At 37.0% G+C, this 20,436-nt stretch overlaps 1 protein-coding gene across 1 annotated transcript in view; it reads left to right on the top strand.

Annotated features, from left to right (window-relative positions):
* CSMD3 (CUB and Sushi multiple domains 3) overlaps positions 1–20,436 on the top strand; it is a 1,166,690-nt gene that overhangs the window by 92,539 nt on the left and 1,053,715 nt on the right. Inside the window, exon 3 of the mRNA XM_077493847.1 lies at positions 4,557–4,751. Within this exon, the coding sequence (XP_077349973.1) occupies positions 4,557–4,751 (195 nt within the window). The remainder of the gene's footprint in view (positions 1–4,556; positions 4,752–20,436) is intronic.

Here is a 20,436-nt window from a genome sequence, read left to right as displayed (position 1 = left end):
TACCTTGTTCAACAATGTGCTAGTAACATGCTGGTTGCTTAGGTCAGTGTTTCTCAATTCCAGTCCTCAAAGCACCCCAACAGGTCATGTTTTCAGGCTTTTTATTATTTTGCACAAGTGATTTGATCAGTTTCACTACCTTAGTATTTACGACAGCCGTTTCATCTGAGGAAAATCCTGAAAACATGACCTGTTCGGGTGCTTTGAGGGCTAGAGTTGGGAAACACTGGATTGTGTATCACAGTAAACAAAAGATCCATCCTGCATTTACACATCTGTAGGCTGGTGTGGAAGGTTGAGTGCATTGCAATTGGTGGCACTACATACAAGAGTAATTGGTGAACCAGCATTTTAAATAGTGTTTGAGGATGGTTTTTAATGAGACCTATATTTTCAGGACTTTCAGGCCCCTTTTTCCAAAGTGTTCCATCACAATGTGCAATCATAAAGGCCTCTTCTTAGATGATTTTGATGTAATACTATATTCAAATTATATTTTGGAGTGATGGCTAATCAATTACTGGTTGCTATGGGATGCATTTCAGGGTAACACCCTTTCCCCAGATATTGCATACATTGTACGCTGCAATATATTGTAGCGTACAGTCCTTAAATGTAGTGGCTGCATTCAGTTTTTTTTTCAAGCTAAGAACGTTTTCAGCAGGCACAGAAATTATATGCTGATCTTGCCAGAAATGCTGTGTAATTGTCACTTCCTGTGAGTTGCACCAAAGAATATCTTCTTTTCTAGCTATCTTCTGTAAACTAACAGTTGCATTGCCTTTCCAAAAAAAGAAGAAGGGGGCGCCTCTGGGTGTAGATTTTTTTAAAAAGCAGTTTATTCACAAGTCATTCTAAAACAGAGAGATTTTGCACTCACATTTTCCATTTTCCAGAGGCGCCCCCTTCTTCTTTTTTTGTATCTCTGTAATAATCTAGGAGCCTGGTTTCAGCTCCCTGCGGTGGCAGCCCTGCATGTTGAATTCCTACTTAAGGAACGAAAGGCATTCTCCTGGGACTTGATAACTGAAATATCTCATATGTACTATCGTTTTATATAATTTTATACAGACAGCCTCTTCTTTGAGCATACTATTATGTGATGTTTGCGCCTTAACTTGTTGTGTGCATTGCCTTTCCCCCCAATGTAATGGAGATAAACAGCTTCAGACATGATTGTAGAATATATCTGGAGAGCAGCCTAGGGTAATAAAAATGGCTCCCTCTATAGATGAGGGGGATTGTGACATAGCCATCCAGAGACAGAAAGTATGTTATTTGCAAATTTATTAGGTGATAAAGCAAATAAAGCAGGAGGTTAAATGAAGAAAACAAATCTAGTCACTACACCAAGGACTAGTAAACTGCAATATTTTTGGTTTACACTTCAAGGAAAGTTTTTTTTCCGGGTAATTTGCTTTTAAAATTTAAGCAAAAAAATCTTCTGATGTTACTATTTTGCCAAATGTTTCTGCAAATATGTTCCTTACTCTGAATTCCCTTATTTCAACTTTCCTGTCTGTGAACTCCTGAGAGTTTGCAGAATTTCTAAAAGGATACAGACAACAGGATCTGTAAAACAATAGCAAGTGGCAAGTTATAAGGTAGATCATGTGCCAATTATTTTATTGCCCAAGGACAAAAGGTAAAATTGGACTGTCATACAGTACATTTACATTGTATATGTATTTACTGTTTTCTTGAAGTAGTATACCTTATTAATGTTTAAAATGTATTCTATGTTTAAAATGTATTCTAGAAAATGCCTTTGAGCCTGGAACTGTTGAACATTATTATATGCAGTAGGTTTTAGCTAATGTTTACTTGTACAAACAAAAGTAGGGGGAAAGAGGGCTTGGGTAAAATATGCCAGTTCTAGGGTATGTTTTGAACTTGCTTGAAGAAAGGGGTAAGAAAGGCAACTGTGTTAATTCTAGTGACTTTAGGGGCCCCAGTGTAAACCTTGAACTAGAGCGCCCCCCCAAAAAATAACAACAACTATGCCCTACTCCACCCACCTTGTTTCTTGCCCCTAAGTACTGTTTCCACGCATGCCTTTACTTGGTCATGTGATCTCTAATATTCTCATACTACTAAGGCACATTTTCGTGCAGAAGAAGGAAATATCAGACCCTCCTGGATTAGGGTTTATAGATTGAAGCCATGCTCTCCAAGCCACTGGTTAGGTGGCAAACATATTTGTGCAACTACTTTTTGACATTAAACTTGTTCTTTGTAGTGTTGCCTACTGTATAGTACTGAAGCTAAGACTTCCATCCATTATTTTCTAACAGCAGAGTTTAGGACAATTCACTGCAATATAAGTTTGGATCACATTTTTCATAGCTGCTTGAGGTTCCCTTTTTTGAGATTTCCATGCATGCAACTCCCTTAACTAAAAACAAGCTTACAGCATGGTTAAGGGTGACACCAAGGCTCTCCCTTTTATTTCCATGTTCTTGTCTAATCAAGGACATTTTAATCTGATAAAATATATAATGTCCTATTGCATAGGGTCATACTGAAAATATGTCTGCCTAGGACAGTGATGGCAAATCTTGGTACCCCAGATGTTTTGGAACTACATTTCCCAGGATGCGCAAGTACACTGCAGAGTGGATGAGAATCATGGAAAATGTAGTTCCAAAACATCTGGGGTGCCAAGGTTCACCATCACTGGCCTAGGAGCTCAAGAGCTATACTGCATAAGGTGTTTATTTTAGTGTAGTATGTTTGATTGAGATAAACAAAACTGGGAGATTTGATTGATGATAATTGGAACATTTCCTTATTAAAATGCATTGGAGTCAGTACTGAAGGTGAAATTAAGACTTTTTGTTTTAGCTCCTAAGAGTTTTTAAAGCTCCTTAAAACTATTTTGAACCTGTTTTTGTGGGCCTCTTTAGCCTTATTATTTTACATTTTTTCACAGAAAAAATGTAGCAGCAAAAAAAGTCAAATAAAACATTTAAAGTGTGTAATATGGGAACTTAGGATCACCAACCAGCCATCTATAAATATAAACAGTCTTTGTTGTGTACTTTCAAAACAATCAACACCAAAAATAGCTTCCTTTAACAAAACTCTGGTGTAATGAAAATAAACATTGGTTCACCACCAGTAGATTAATCTAATATCAAGGTTTTGGTGTTCCCACCTGTTTTATGGTACTGGAAGGCCACACAATCTCAGAAAACACCTCAGTCACCAGACACACCGCATATATCATAGCTGTGATTTGATTAACATTCCCTCAGGTGCTGATTCCTTAATGATTCCTTGCAGGTGTGTCAACTCCTTCAGGACCAAAGTCCTTATAACCAAGTTTTGGAGGCTCTTTACCACCCAAAGATCTCTCTGAGCCTCAGCGTTCTGAATCCCAAATGAGAACTTACGATTCAAGACAGTACTGAAGAAGTCTACTCCTCTCAAATCTAACTACCCTAGAACCCCTCAGCTTGCATGAGTGATAACAATGTCTTTTGAGCTTTAAATGTAGTCACAACTCAAATATTGGGAAAGTATATCTCCTGTCTACGACCTATACAAGAGATAATATACACATACAGTAACCTTCACAAAAATCAGACATACAAATAAATAATCTAAACTGCCTAAAGTACCACCCAAAACAACCACACTCTCTAAATAAAGAAGTAATTACAATTTTGACTTTGTTGAAATTTAAGTATGGGTTGAATACATTTTTTCACAGCCACTCCACTCACTTCTAATAATAGAGAAAACTTCCAAATAAGAAGATTATAAAAAAAAACAGTATATTTGATCCCATATGATTCAGTTATAGAAGCTAGCAGAGCATCACCTTATTTTCTAAGCTAAGGGAACATTCCTTTGCAAAGTGAAGAAACTGAGACATGACACTGTAGACATGATGGTCAGAGACCACAGACATGCATGTTTGGCTGAAAACTGGAGAAAATGTTGCAGAAGGCAATTGATTCTAGTTGAGATGACTGCAATTACCCCTTTACAAAGCAATGTTCCTATTCCCACTATAGACTGCTGGGATCCCAAAGCCACACATTAATATTGGGCCTCATATAGCCTTTGGGCTGCAGATTGAGCAACAGAGATATAAAGAGATTGTAGAGATACTTTATTTGCTATGGCGATGTATAAAGATATCCCTGTGTCTGCAGACAGTTTTCCGATAAATCAAGACATTTTAAATGGCACAGCCAATGAAGATTTCAGTAAAGCTTTCAAGGGTAAAGAAAATGTGAAAGATTATATTTTTAAACTTTCACAGCTATAGTAAAGGAAGCTAAGGCATGTTAAATGTGCACTTATTCTATAAGACAGATTTATAAAATGCCACAATAATTTCAGGAGTAAATTAAGATCAGTCAGGAATTAATTTCCTTTTCAGTCGTAAGTACTTCTCAACCTTTTGTGTCATCTCTCTCTTGAGAATTTATGAATGCATTGATATGATGTTATGATTAAACAAAGTTCATGGGTTGTGTTTATGAAGCTAAATGCCGACTATCCTAATTATGATTTTGACCTCATATCTTCATCTCCTTTCACAGAATTACGGAGCAGCTCCTGTGGGAACCCTGGAGTACCACCGAAGGGTGTTCTGTCTGGAACAAAGTTTGATATTGGCGACAAAATCCAATATAGTTGTGTAACAGGATACATATTGGATGGTCATCCACTGCTTACATGTATAGCAAATTCAGCAAACACAGCTTCTTGGGATTTCCCTGTTCCTATATGCAGAGGTAGGTTCAAATGACAGACTGGGCAAAATAAATGTTTTAAAATACTCTATGTGCTACTCTTCAGAAAAACTGGTTGATTTAAAGGGATAATGTTTATATTTCTACGAATAGTATGATGTAAATAATGTAAATGAATGTTAATGTACTAATAACATTTTTTAGCATGTATGTTGAAAATATAACATTTTTGTACATGAGGCCAGCCATAAATACTCATATTCATAGTTGCCCCATTTTGCTTAGGAGTGCTACATGATGACTGTTCCCCACTGCTCTACTCTTTCAGTGTAAAGCTGGCCATACATGGATTTTCAGCCAGTTCAGCAGAAATTGGCCAAATTTTGGCCCATGTGTAACTGTCCCCTTCTGTTGAATAAGAATGTTGGAAAACTTTTCTCAATCAGCAGAAAGTCCCACTATCCAAATATAAGGTCCTGGTGTTAGAGATTCCTCCATCCACCTTGCTTGTGTGGATGGAGAAATCCGTTATTTTTTTTTTCTTTCAGCCCACTGGCTGAAAGTAAACAACAACCCACCTGAAGTCTGTGGATCACATCTGACTTAACTGAAAACAGACAAACAGTGTATAAGGCTTCTTAAGATTATTTCAAACAGCAATGAGATGCAAACAAGTGTTATGTAGTAAAGCTGGCCATAAACTAGTGGATTTCAGTTCAAATGTTTTTATTTCAGGAATGCTTGTTCAATTTTCTAATCATTAGTGGGATCAAATCAACATTTCTTTATTTCTTTTCAACTGCAGTAACAAAGAAATTCAAGAACAAGATGGAATTGTTTTTTTGAACAAATTAACTTCTAATGCCCTGTACACACGGACGGAAATTCCGACCAAAAAGGTCGGATCGGATTATATTGTCGGAAAATCCGATCGTGTGAAATTCGACAGAAAAAATTTGAGAGCAGGATCTAAAATTTTCCGACAAAAAAATCAGATCAGACTTTTTCCGATCGTTTGTAGAGAATTCAGATGAACAAAGTGCCACGCATGCTCAGATCAAATTATGAGACCAAAGCTATTGGCTACTAGCCTCTATGTAGTCCCTTCGTACTCAACGAACGTCACCACGTTCCGAATGATCAAATTTTCTGACAACTTTGTCCGACCGTGTGTATGCAACACAAGTTTTGGACAAAATACGTTGGAAAAAATCTGATGGATTTGTGGTCGGAATGTCCGACCGTGTGTACAGGACATAACAGTTGAATGTCCATTTATTCCAAAATCAAATGTTCAACACAAACAAAAATTTAAAATTCTTTTTAACAACGTTCATCGTGTCATCAAATGTACTGGTTATTTTTGCACAAATATTCATACAAATTCTTGTATGAACATTTGTTTGAAAGACTACTAATAAATGACCAGCTTTGGGGATTGACTGAATCTACATTCAAGCAAGTTCAAGACCCCCCCACTGGTCCCCTACATTAATTATTTTAACTCGTACATATAAGTACCCTTTAGGAGCAGTCTTCCCTGCAGTCATGGGATTTTACTGAGCTGCCTTCATTTTCTTCCTGTGGCACAGTCCTCATTGGTGAATAAATGTGTAATACTGTGGGCACTTTCAGATCTTTTATCTCAAATGTGGAGGAAGAATAAAAATATATAGGACTTTAATTGACTCCAGAAAAAAAAAAACTTTTTAGTCCTATGATTTAAAATAAAGCATTATCATTATAAAATTCCTTATGATATCACAGTCTACAGAATGAGTATAATAAAAGTAAATTACTTAGTGCTTAGTCATTCATACTATAAATAGATCAGTATCATAGAAGACAAAGATTAAGATTCATATTTTTACCGTTTTGTATCGGTTGCATACATTTTAGATATTTGTTGGATATGTGTGTATAAAGGCTTGGCATTGCAGTTTGATCTCACTTAGTGTTACCTATTTCTTATTTTCTATTCACTTGTGGGTTCTTTATGAGCTACAAGCAATAGCAGTTCTTTCATATAATTAGTAATAAGACAATTCCCTATGGTTTGCAGTACAGTGAAAAGAAAGATAACTTAAGACCGAGGGCATGGAGCTACAAAACAACATTTTCTCTATGGCAACTGTGGCATTCCACTTGTACTCAATCTTAAAAAAAACAAAACAAAAAAAAACCTTTTTAAGATTTTAAAACGAAAGAGATAAATATGTTTAGGAGATGGTAAAAACATTATCATCAACAGGAAACTCCACTGTGGATACAATTTGCAAGAAAAGTTACTTGGTAGAATGAGTTTGTTTGCTTTTCCATAAAAAATGGTCTCAGATCAGGGGAGTGTAAGTTTGCACTTTGAGCCTTGGGTAGCCACCTTGGCGGCATGAATATGTCAAATTTTTGCAACTCGAAGCGGTACTATCATTTTGCATAGAAATTTGGTGTTTTATATTTTAGGTCTGAAATTCTTAGCAATAACACACTTAAATCTGTCCAAACAGGAGTCTACTAGACATCCCAGGTATGATAAAGTTTGAAAAATAAAATTATCAATTATAATATAATAAATAACAATAAATAATTATAAAAAATAATAATATAATAATAATACAATTAATTTTCCCACAATTCACTATCGCTCAATTCTGCAAGTGTTCTAATTTACTGTCGCTGTTTTCTAGCTGGTCTAAAACCACTTTTGACATAAAGGGACACTTTTTAGTTGCTATGGACAATCTAAAGCTTCCAGGCAGAAAGAACAGTATATATAATATAAAACTGCATGCAGGGCATTGGACAAAGCACTAGAATCAAAAGGGATGTGAAATAATTTCATACAGTAATGTAATCTGTAAGATTACAGTGTACTGTATGTGTTATGAATTTTCTATTTTTTGAATGTTCCGCCGGACTCCACCCCGGTGTGTCGCAATGCTCACAGGGATCGGAGCCCGGCACACAGAGGCACCGAGCGGAGGACACAGCCCACCGACAAAACGGGGGGACATCACAGGATCCTAGGGTAAAGGTAAGTAACCTGCACTAGGATCCTGCAATGCAATCCCGAGTGTGGCTCAGGGTTACCGCTAATGGTACAGAAATTTAACCCCGGGCCACACTCGAGAAAACTGTCAGGAAGGTTAGGAGAGGCATCAGCCCACCTTTGGACTCATTGTTTACAATGGCAGGTGTAAGGAAACGTCCCACACTCCACTCGCGTGCTTTCGTCATATACCAAATCTTCCCAGTCTGAATATGGATATCAGATATTTTAACTGCTCACAAGCACAAAATAAGATGATACTTGTTTATTTGCTGAACATGGTCTGTTTTTTAGAACCAAAATACAAGTCTTATATACAGTAGAAGAGGAGCCCCCCCTCCTGCTCATATTACTCTAACAATACACCTGTAACCAGAAACAGAATTAACACAAGCTAATTAACTAGTCCCTTAAAAAAGCCAATGTGACTCCATGCCCCCCCGGCATTGTTATGATTAATCAGGATTTCACTACAGGTCACACTTGTTGTCAGCGAGCTTCACACAGTAGATTATCCATTATCATAAGCATAAACACAGGACACCTTCTTGCAATAGCAGGAGCTCCAGCAGGAGTTGGCCTGTCTCCTACATTAAACAGAGGCCAGTGTGATCAGCTCCCAAGAATAGTTGTTACATATAACCTGGGAGATATTGTGGATAAATATTACTTTCCCATTTTAAGTAAGCCAATATATATTTTCTCAGTCACCCTGTACCAGGATGGCACAGGGTGACTTAGACATAAGAGGTGCATGGGGAGCTGAAGCATGGGTTTCCCAACCTTTCTAATGGATTCTTGATTCCTGCTGTGCCCTCCTGTCACAGCAGGTTTGTTGTTGGAAATGAGGGTACATCTTCCAATGGCGACAAAAATGTGCTAGTGTTCTGGTAATGACTAAGATGGGAGTTCCCCTGAAGAGATCTCCCTCAGTTGCCGTTGAGTCTCCAAACAGGAAGTGAAGGGAAATCTCTCTAGCAGGACACATGCAGTAAAAAAAAATCTGATATGGGTTTAAACCCTGCCAAAACTTAAAAAAAGTTTTGCTAGACATACAGTTATGTATAACTGTACTTTTATTTAAATTACCCTTTAAATAACTATTCTACTTGTTTGCATTTGAGCATATACATAGAAGAGTCTTCACTGATTCCTATGGAAAGGCCTTCTAATATTTGTAGCAATGATGGACAATGACCAAGAGCAAACATGCAGATCGAAAAAAAAAGCAGAGAGAAATCAGAACTATTACCATGCGATCTTGTTCCCAGCCAATGGCTTAGAAGATACTTGTAATTACATATGCCCTTTGGTGCAGGATATTTTCTAAATACATGGGCCACATGATGAAGCAACAGTTTATTTTCCCCATCAAGGAGAAGGTACTCATTTTAGAAAACAATTCCCTGAATCTACAAAGTTTTGATCTTTAATGATAGGTCCATTTTATTTAAAGTTTGTGGCTTATCCTGCTCCCCATTTTATTATATTATTCATTCGGCAATCATGCTGCTTGTAATACCTGACATACGGAGGTTGCAAATCTTTATAGGAAATACTATTCACGACATTTGGCATAGCAAGTGCATTCAAGAAAACTTTGTAATATCACAAAAGTAAGTACACAATGATTTCCCTTTAAGCATTCCTGGCAGCTGCCATTTTGCTCTTCATTAACTTGCAGAGAATGCTAACCTACATTAAAGGCTGAATGTCAGTGCATTGACAGGAATTTGACGCAGATATTTTTAGAGCAAGAATGTCAAGCATTAAGGTGGTTTTCCCTATTTTTCTGATAAAATGTAAAAAAAAGCAATTCTGAAAATGCTCCTTGTCTTTAAATGCTACTGTCAGTAGACATATAAAATAAGTAGAATAGTTTTGACAGATTTGACATTTCAAGATTGTTACATACCCAATTCCCTTTTTTGTGCTACATTTTATTCAAAGTCGTTGCTATTAAGCCAAAGTCAGGAGGAGACAACAATTTCTGTTGTATCAGTTGAACACATGTATTTTTCCAATTGTTAGTTCTATTGGGGGCAATTTTTTTTTATGGGGGATAGAGTTATCTTTTTTTAAGTGTATACAGGTCCTTCTCAAAAAATTAGCATATTGTGATAAAGTTGATTATTTTCTGTAATGTACTGATAAACCTTAGACTTTCATATATTTTAGATTCATTACACACAACTGAAGTAGTTCAAGCCTTTTCTTGTTTTAATATTGATGATTTTGGCATACAGCTCATGAAAACCCAAAATTCCTATCTCAAAAAATTAGCATATCATGAAAAGGTTCTCTAAACAAGCTATTAACCTAATCATCTGAATCAACTAATTAACTCTAAACACCTGCAAAAGATTCCTGAGGCTTTTAAAAACTCCCAGCCTGGTTCATTACTCAAAACCGCAATCATGGGTAAGACTGCCGACCTGACTGCTGTCCAGAAGGCCATCATTGACACCCTCAAGCAAGAGGGTAAGACACAGAAAGAAATTTCTGAACGAATAGGCTGTTTCCAGAGTGCTGTATCAAGGCACCTCAGTGGGAAGTCTGTGGGAAGGAAAAAGTGTGGCAGAAAACGCTGCACAACGAGAAGAGGTGACCGGACCCTGAAGAAGATTGTGGAGAAGGACCGATTCCAGACCTTGGAGGACCTGCGGAAGCAGTGGACTGAGTCTGGAGTAGAAACATCCAGACCCACCGTGAACAGGCGTGTGCAGGAAATGGGCTACAGGTGCCGCATTCCCCAGGTCAAGCCACTTTTGAACCAGAAACAGCGGCAGAAGCGCCTGACCTGGGCTACAGAGAAGCAGCACTGGACTGTTGCTCAGTGGTCCAAAGTACTTTTTTCGGATGAAAGCAAATTTTGCATGTCATTCGGAAATCAAGGTGCCAGAGTCTGGAGGAAGACTGGGGAGAGGGAAATGCCAAAATGTCTGAGGTCCAGTGTCAAGTACCCACAGTCAGTGATGGTCTGGGGTGCCATGTCAGCTGCTGGTGTTGGTCCTCTGTGTTTTATCAAGGGCAGGGTCAATGCAGCTAGCTATCAGGAGATTTTGGAGCACTTCATGCTTCCATCTGCTGAAAAGCTTTATGGAGATGAAGATTTCATTTTTCAGCACGACCTGGCAACTGCTCACAGTGCCAAAACCACTGGTAAATGGTTTACTGACCATGGTATTACTGTGCTCAATTGGCCTGCCAACTCTCCTGACCTGAACCCCATAGAGAATCTGTGGGATATTGGGAAGAGAAAGTTGAGAGACGCAAGACCCAACACTCTGGATGAGCTTAAGGCTGCTATCGAAGCATCCTGGGCCTCCATAACACCTCAGCAGTGCCACAGGCTGGTTGCCTCCATGCCACGCCGCATTGAAGCAGTCATTTCTGTAAAAGGATTCCCGACCAAGTATTGAGTGCATAACTGAACATAATTATTTGAAGGTTGACTTTTTTTGTATTAAAAACACTTTTCTTTTATTGGTCGGATGAAATATGCTAATTTTTTGAGATAGGATTTTTGGGTTTTCAGGAGCTGTATGCCAAAATCATCAATATTAAAACAAGAAAAGGCTTGAACTACTTCAGTTGTGTGTAATGAATCTAAAATATATGAAAGTCTAATGTTTATCAGTACATTACAGAAAATAATGAACTTTATCACAATATGCTAATTTTTTGAGAAGGACCTGTATATACTTTGCATGTATGTCTTGCTGAGGTCTTGCATTTTGACTGTTCGCATCCAGGGCTGATCATCCACAGGTACTTGCTACAAGGGTGATTATATGCCAGTGGCCACAAATAGCTACAGGCATTGTCAGACTCCTTTTGCTTTTAATGGGGCTTCCCACTCACAGCTACAATAGTTGCAAGGAACCCTACTGAGTCTCCCTCATGTAATCAAAAAATAAATCCTACAAGGTGCTCCATCTGCATGGGGTTTACACCCATGCAAGGGCCATGCTTGCCCACACAGGGATGCACAGGTGTTCCATGCATCCCTGTACAGGCAGACCCATTCATGTCAGTTGAGACACAGCACCTGACATTGCACCACATTTTTACATTTCTGTGGATGCAATTGCATAGGCCCAAACAGACATTATGCACTTGGGGACATTCATCCACACCTGAATGACTGCCAAAGTGGGAGCAACGGCTATGTCCATGCAGCTAATAAATATTCAAAAAAATCTGCGCTAAAGGAAGTGAACTGCAGCCTCCCTGGAAAAACCCCAAGAGAGTGGAGCCAGTAAATAAAGCAAAGGTCTACAAAGGGATGATGGCGCTATTCTCTAAACTATATACAAATGCATACGGTAAGCACACTCATAAACAAACTACATAAAAAAAAACAATAAAAATAGATACGTGTGTGTAAACAAGCGAATGTTAACAACTCTACATAAGTGCAACAGGCATGAGAATAATAAAGTGCAAAAAATCACATGTATTTACAGTGAGTAGGGCAAAACAAATTAATAAATGTATCTACATATGTTATTATCCAAAAACAGCATCAATAAGAAAAATTAATATATCGTATGGTATAATTAATTCAATGATTCATCACATATCAATCCTCTGTGTACATCCAAAAAATAGTAGCAAAATGTTGGAGTAAAATATATAAAGAAATGTCCAAAAGATCATAAAAGTGAATGTCCAAAATAAAAAACAAAGTAATAAAAAACTAAAATTAAAAATTAATTAGTGTCTATAAAGTGCAAGAAATCTCTTTTGTGCAAAACAACACTACTGAAAATAAGGTGACTTTTCACTGGAACTACAGGTGACTTGTCAGTGCTCCCCACCTTCCTCCAGTGGCCCCACTTGTGAATGCACTCACCAGAGCGCCTCACCCCTGCTGGGGTAAAAGGCGTATAACCTCCTTGTCCAGGTGTTGGTGGCGATCCTCCTGTTAGGGTACCCTGGACTCCTGGTAGTTATTGACCGTCAGTAGTACTTCCTCTCATAGATAGGTTGGAATGAGTCAGCAGCGAGCAATCCACATGCATCAAAAAGTATGGAGCTCATAGCGTAAATCCATCAAATATTTTTATTAAAGTTAAAAACGCTATGCAAATTAACAAAAAATATAGGAGCTGCAGCACCCTGTAGTGATAAAGCACTTCCACGATCCAGCTCCTATAGTGTGCATTTCAACAACACGCTAGTCAAAACTGGAAGACGGAGCTCACAGGAAGTGACGTATTGCGTACCAAGTAAAGTCTCGCCTTATGCGTTTCGTCATACAGACATCATCGGAGGTGCGGCCATCTTAGTATACCATATGCTATATAAAGCACAGGAAAGAGCCACAGTAACCAATCAGGAAAAAGAAAAAGAAATTCAGGGAATCATACAGCCGATATGAAGGGGACAACAATAGCCCTACCCCACCCCATATATGTATATCCCATGCGGCATCTAGTGGATGGGGAAAAGAAGGCAACCCATGGCAACCTGCGGCAACTTCAAAGGCTAAACATCAAAGCACAAATGTCTACATATACAAAAAATATATATGAAGCAAATTAAAGTAAATGAATTATACATATTCTCCTAAATCAATACATAAATATAAACAAGTAGATAAAAAAACTCTAAAAGTTTATAAATGAAAATGATAATAATACAAAATAAGATACTACTTGGAAATACATGTATATTAAAAATATGTTAAAAAATATATAAAAAATATAAAAAATTAAATAAAAAATTATATCCATATAACCAATATGACTAGGAGGGAAAGTATTTAAGAAAAAATTATGTATATATATATATATATATATATATATATATCCTACACAGAGTAGAAGGAGTAGAGCAATAATTTAAATTACTTTATAATGGAGAAAGGGGAGATAACGAGGGGGGTTTAGGAAATCCTGCACTTTAAATATGTGTACGAACTCAAGTAATGAGACCCACGTATAAAAATACAAAAAAGATCGAAGAAGGAGGTAAGGGTCAATCCCTAAAAAATAATAATAATAATCTATTTTAAAAATTTGATAAAAAACAGTTCAGATCTATATCCACATTTAACCCCCTTGGCACCAAGGAACCCACACGGTGGATTCATTGCAAGATATCTGGATCTTCTTATTTCCCCCCTCTATGACATTGATAATATCAATGCCATAGAGGATCAAACAGGAGAGATCCCTATTATGGAAAATATCAAAGTGCCTAGAAAGGTGATGTTTGAGGAAACCATTTTTAATATTAATAATGTGTTCTCTGATGCGGACACATAAAGGCCTAGTGGTCCTGCCCACATATTGTAGCTGGCAGGGGCACTCAATGATGTAAGTCACATGAGTGCTATTACACGTGACCAATTCCCTGATGTCCAATTTCTTGCCGATCCTAGACTTGAAAGAGGTTTTTCTCCTCGGCTGTTTTTTGCTAATGCGACATGCTAGGCACCTCTGACATTTATAAAAACCCTTTAATTCAGGGAGCAAATTAACAGGTCTGGGGGAATCAATCACATTGTTTAACAGTTGGTTCCTGAGTGTTGGGGCTCTCCTATAGATGAACTGTGGTTTCTTAGCAAGGAGACTAGCCAAAGTCGTATCTGATTTCAATATAGGCCAATACTTACTCACAATGTGTTCTATTGATCTATATTGCTTGTTAAACCCAGTGATGAAGGCAACATTCATTTTTTGATCATTATTCAATTTATTTTCTTTGGTTACCAATAAGCAGTTGCGATCCATCTCTTCTAGTTCCTTTCTCAACTTGAGTAACGGATCCAAAGAATACCCTTTATCTATGAATTTCCCTATCAGAGTGTCTGCTCGTGCGTGATAATCTTCTAGACTGTGTCAGTTCCTATGAACCCTTAAAAGCTGTCCTTTGGGAATAAAAGGGGATGTTTTATGTGTCGCTAACTACCATATCACTCAATGTGTAATATCCCGATAGTACAGATAATATAGATATATAAATATGAAAATATACAAAATTAATATAATACATTCATATAGTGCATACAAATATTAAAACTAGTGCGACCCAGTAAAGTGCATAAAGTATCAATACCAATAGTAAAGTGCATCAAACATAATAATATGATGAAATAGAATCAATTAATAAGTCCATGCATAAGTGCAAAAAGTGCAAATCGCATAAGCGGTATTTTTTCAAAAGAGCAATCTTAAAACATTCCAATAAGTTGAAAAATCTTTTGGAATGTTTTAAGATTGCTCTTTTGAAAAAATACCGCTTATGCGATTTTCACTTTTTGCACTTATGCATGGACTTATCAATTGATTCTATTTCGTCATATTATTATGTTTGATGCACTTTACTATTGGTATTGATACTTTATGCACTTTACTGGGTCGCACTAGTTTTAATATTTTTATGCACTATATGAATGTATTATATTAATTTTGTATATTTTCATATTTATATATCTATATTATCTGTACTATCGGGATATTACACATTGAGTGATATGGTAAATCACATAAAACACCCCCTTTTATTTGCTTTGTGAGTGTAGAGAACACTTTTATATGTGAGCAGCTTTCTATAGTTTATACCTAGTCCTTCTAGTGAGGTTGTGCGCAACAGGATTTATCCATTTTTTACATTTGTCCTTTGGGAATATTATCTTTCCACCTTGGGAGGTGGCAACTGGAAAAGGGTATATATCCATTGCGATCCATCAATTTAAAACATGTTTTAGTTAAAATTTCATCACCTGCTTTAAAAATCTGCAGATCCAAATAATCTATCTTGTTCAGATCACATTTACCAGTAAAGGAGATACCAAATTTATACTTATTTATCTCTCTTAAGAATAAATCAAACGTTTCAGATGTGCCTTCCCACAAGATAATGACATCATCCATGTATAGGGTATAATCAAGGTAACAGAGAAGAGCAACGATTAATTGCAGACAAACAAAAGGGACAAGAGCAGAAAAAGGTAAATCAGAAGAGACATGGAGTACAAAAAGTATATAACCCATGTTCACTGTAGCACACTGTCCAAGTGAGCTTTATTTCATTTCAGACCTCAATAACACCCATGTGATATAAAGTAAAAGAATAGTAAGGTGTAACAGATCACAAGCAACAAAAGATTAAGCCCGTGAGAGGAAGGACAAAAGAAAAACCTGCTACAGAGAACCATATCCTACTTTAGAGGGATGATTTTTGCAAGCTAAAACATGGAGTTACTGTAGATATAGCTGGTCCATCAGATCTGTGACTTGGCTTGAAGTTGCTTAGGCAGATACCTGACTATGCAACTCTACAGAAAATCAACAATTTGACATTTAGGTTTCTGAAACATAGTTTTTTCATTCTGGTGGAGGTTTCCTTTAGTATTTTGTTTGTTCTATATTTCCTCTGTATTTTTTTTTTTTTTTTTCAAAAATGACTCTGCTGTCAGTCTTGTCTTTGAAGAAATGTTTCAAAGATTCAGTATTCTTCATAAAATGTACAAACTCTGAAAATCCAAGAAATGGCCCACGGCATTTCTTATTTTTCCTTTATTTATTTATTTTTCTATTTCCCAAAGAAATAGTAAATAAGTAAACCAAGAAAACTAATTTGCAAAAAGCAATCAAATAATTTCCTAAGTAAATACTTATTTACTAAACCATATTAGTACATTTGCATGTACTTTGTATTGTAAAATGTATTTGTATATATAAAATTATAGAAGATAAATTACACTGCTCTTGAACGCTAATTGCGCAATAAAATAATCAAAAATAAACATATAATCATGTGTAATATCTCAATCTTCCAGATAAGCTCATCCATCTCTATAACATAATAGAGACCCATCTTTTAAAAACAATTCATAACAGCTGCGTAGAGTATTAAATGACGTAAGTATAAAAGACATTTGTTGTTTCAGTTTGGTTTGCATCTAGAAATGCAAAGGGTTGGTGAAAGAAACAGGCAAACACAGGAAACTTGACCAACACACAACCAAAGTAAATTAATATATAAAATAGGGAAAGCTGAAGACGGCAGTTAAGAGTTGAAATGAAGTAAAATTTTAGGTAATCTAACATCTGCAAACCTATAATAAAGCTTCAATATTTTTTGTAGTGTTCCTGGGATTTGCAAGTCTAGAATTAAAGGCATCTTGCCAAATTCCTAGTAGTTTCAAGGATGGAAATACCATTACCATACACCCCTGAAGTTAAAGTCACCATACACTCCACTGGTGACACTTGGTGGTGTGGATTTGCTAAAGGCAAATAGACTGTCCATTTTTCAAAGTGTAGTTGTACAAGAGCAGTTTCTCCAGAGCTTAGTAAATGAGCAGAAGCTCTGCTGACTTCCATCATCCAATCATGTGCAAGCAAAACATTTTTTTTTTCCTTGTTAATGATTGGATATTATTTGCAAAGTGAAGCTTTACCTCCTTTACTAAGATCTGGAGCAACTGCACTTGCAGAGTGCAACTGCACTTTGAAAACTGCACAGTCTTTTTGCCTTTAGTTAATCAACACCATGGTGTGTTCAGGCATGGCTAAATATTTGCAAGCAAAACAACAGAATTCAACTGTTTTAGTCCAAAAGCAATGTTCCAAACTTGCAACTTCCAACCAAATGCGCTAACCTCTGCTTCCATTGTGCGATGAGGGATAACAGTGCTCAGACCCATGCCTCTGTTTTCCATCCAATATCGAATCCATCCAAAAAGTCAGCAACAATGCAATTTCCTAAATGTATAGAACTATGGGATGACACATCACATTAAAATCCAACAAAAGTGGACATGCCGATGCATTTCAGCCACACTCGCCTTAGTCATAGCTGTCTGTCCCTTCCTGGAGTGGAAAACACATTATCTTTTGACATACTGTAGCTATCTCAGTAACTCGTTCAAGCAGAAATATTATCTCAATACAGGAAAATGGTAACGTTTTTCAATCTAGACCTTCACTGAAACTCAGTGAAGTATTTTTTCCTTAAGGCAGGGAATTATTGCCTTATACAGTACTTGTTTTCAAACTTTGTGGAGTAGCAATGTCAAAATCCTTTTTGTTTTGTTATCCTAACAAAATCAGTGCAATTTTGTGAAAACCTGAATTTTTTGTTGCATACTTTTTGTATAAATTAAATTTTCCTATGTGTCCTGTCTTACAACTGTAGTGAAATAGTATTGATAGAACACACATCTCTTTTCTCTTCGTTAAATACAGGCATACCCCACTTCTAAGTACACAATGGGGTTTATTTAATAAAGGTGGGAAGTGCAAAATCAGGCTCACTTCTGCATAGAAACCAATGAGCTGCCAGGTTTTATTACCAAAGCTTAATTGAACAAGCCGAGCTAAGAAGCTCATTGGTTTCTATGCAGAAGTGAGCTTGATTTTGCAGCTTTAGTAAATAAACCCCAATGTGTACTTAAAAGTGAAGTATGCTTGTAGATACATTTTTGCCAGGGCTAATTCAGTGACTGTTTAGACTGCAATAAAAGGTAGCTAATTTTATGTATACAGAAAATGTTTATGCTTGATAACGTTTTTATTTTAATTTTGGATGGAGTAATTGGGTGATTTTTAACCACTGTCCATTTTTTTGCCATCTGTGTCTCTTTGGGAGATTTCCCTTCACTTCCTGTACCATAGCCAAAGCAGGAAGTGAGGCAATCCCGGTGTGTCATCAGTTGTACTGTGCATTTTTCAAAGTGCAGTTGCACTGTACAAGAGCAGTTTCTCCAGAGCTTAGTAAATGAGCAGAAGCTCTGCTGACTTCCATCATCCAATCATGTGCAAGCAAAAATTATTATTATTTTTTTTTTATATAACTAGTGTACTAGATTTCCCCTCTCTTAGTGCTCTGATGTAAACCCAAAATTTGGGATATTCTTTTACTTCCACTTTCAATAACAACGGTAAACAGAACTAATATAGAGGGACAATCTCCCTAATGGGGCACAGACTGCAGTAAAAACTGACATTTTTGACAAGTAAGGGAGATTTTTTTTGCCGACGTGAGAAAAAATTCCTTCACAGTGAGGGAAATGCCAGGTTACATACATAGTAAGGTTGAATAAAGACACCAGTCCATCCAGTTCAACCTGAGTGTCTACAATTATCCCTATACATTGCATCTCATTAAGGTACCCATATAGCGCCATCAATTTACACATACATTGCACACTCACATCTGTCCCTGCCATCAAGGAGGCCACAATCCAAGGTCCCCAACCCACATTCAAACACTAGGGCCAATTTTGGACAGAAGTCAATTAATCTACCAGCATGTTTTTGGAGTGTGGGAGGAAACCAGAGTAAACCCATGCAGGCACAGGGAGAACAATGCAAACTCCAGGTAGGCAGGTCGGTAGTGTCATGGTTGGGATACGAACCAGTGACCCTTTTTACTGCTAGGTGAAAGTGCTAACCTCTACACCACTGTGCCGCCTTTGTCAATAGGGTCATCAGAACTAGTGTCCCCAACAGACAACTTTCTTTTCTGGAGACAACTCAACATTTGGGATTTTATTTCCCACTGTCCACCTGCATCATATATATATGTATATATAAGCATATTCGTGGGTTACAATGGCCCAGTTGAGAATCTGTGGTAAGACTTGAAAATTGCTGTTTACAGACGCTCTCTATAAAATCTGACAGAGCTTGTGCTATTTTGCACAGGAGAATGGGAAAAAATTTCACTCTGTACATGTAAAAAGCTGGTAGAGACATCCCCAAAACAACTTGCAGTTGTAATTGCAGTGAAAGGTTGTTCTACATACTATTGACTCAGGGGGGCTGAATACAAATACACCCCACACTTTTCAGATATGTATTTGTAAATAATTTAGAAAATTCTTTTTATAATTTTACTTCCACTTTACTATTCTGTGCCACTTTGTGTGGGTCTATCCCATAAATCTCAATAAAATACATTTCCATGTCTGATGACAGAGTATTCCTGTTTTCCTAAAAGCAGAGAGCAGTACAATAAACCAATACTTAATGGTGCTTATGTAAGTATTTGTGAGCACCAGTTATTACAGTAGTATTCTAAACCTAGGTCTGTGCAAAAACATCAACCCAGGAGGCAGGTCCAAGACAGCCTGGGCTTGGGGGAAGTGGGATGAATGATGCTGATTGTCATTCAACCTGGAAGACTGAGGCCATATAGTGGTAGAAAGAAGATACTGTGGGGGAGGGGGAAGCATCAGAATAAAGGCAACCATGGCATCAAAAGCTGTATTTTTTTATTTTGGACTGTTATTTTTTTTAATTACCTCAATATTAATTTTAATGTGAAACTCATAAATCCTCTCAAGATTAGCAGTGTCACAACTACTTTGTTAAAACCTCTCTGTACATTACAGTAATCTGTGCGATAGTTTCATGGTACAGCTAACCAGGGCCACATATCTTCCAAATATCATTTTTGAATGTCTTTTCACAATGAATATTTATTTGGATTTTCAAGCTTTTTGCTTAGCTTGTACTGTTAGGCTTGTGACAATCGTGTTAAGCTGAACAATTTGTAGCAAACTTTCCATAAATATTATAAAACCTTGACAGCTTTGCTTGAATTTTTTCTTCCGCTCGGGTTCTTCAAAGTCCTTATTAATTCACAGTTTTTTTGTTTTTTTTAACTTGCATTTGTAATGCACATGTCCTTGAATACTTTTCATCATATTATTCTATA

Source organism: Lithobates pipiens, unplaced genomic scaffold, assembly GCF_037356315.1.
Source record: "Lithobates pipiens isolate NorthernLeopardFrog02 unplaced genomic scaffold, aLitPip1_a1.2 Scaffold_19, whole genome shotgun sequence".
NCBI lineage: Eukaryota > Metazoa > Chordata > Amphibia > Anura > Ranidae > Lithobates > Lithobates pipiens.
Note: the sequence above shows the minus strand (reverse complement) of the source record. Positions and strands in the feature narration are given on the sequence as shown.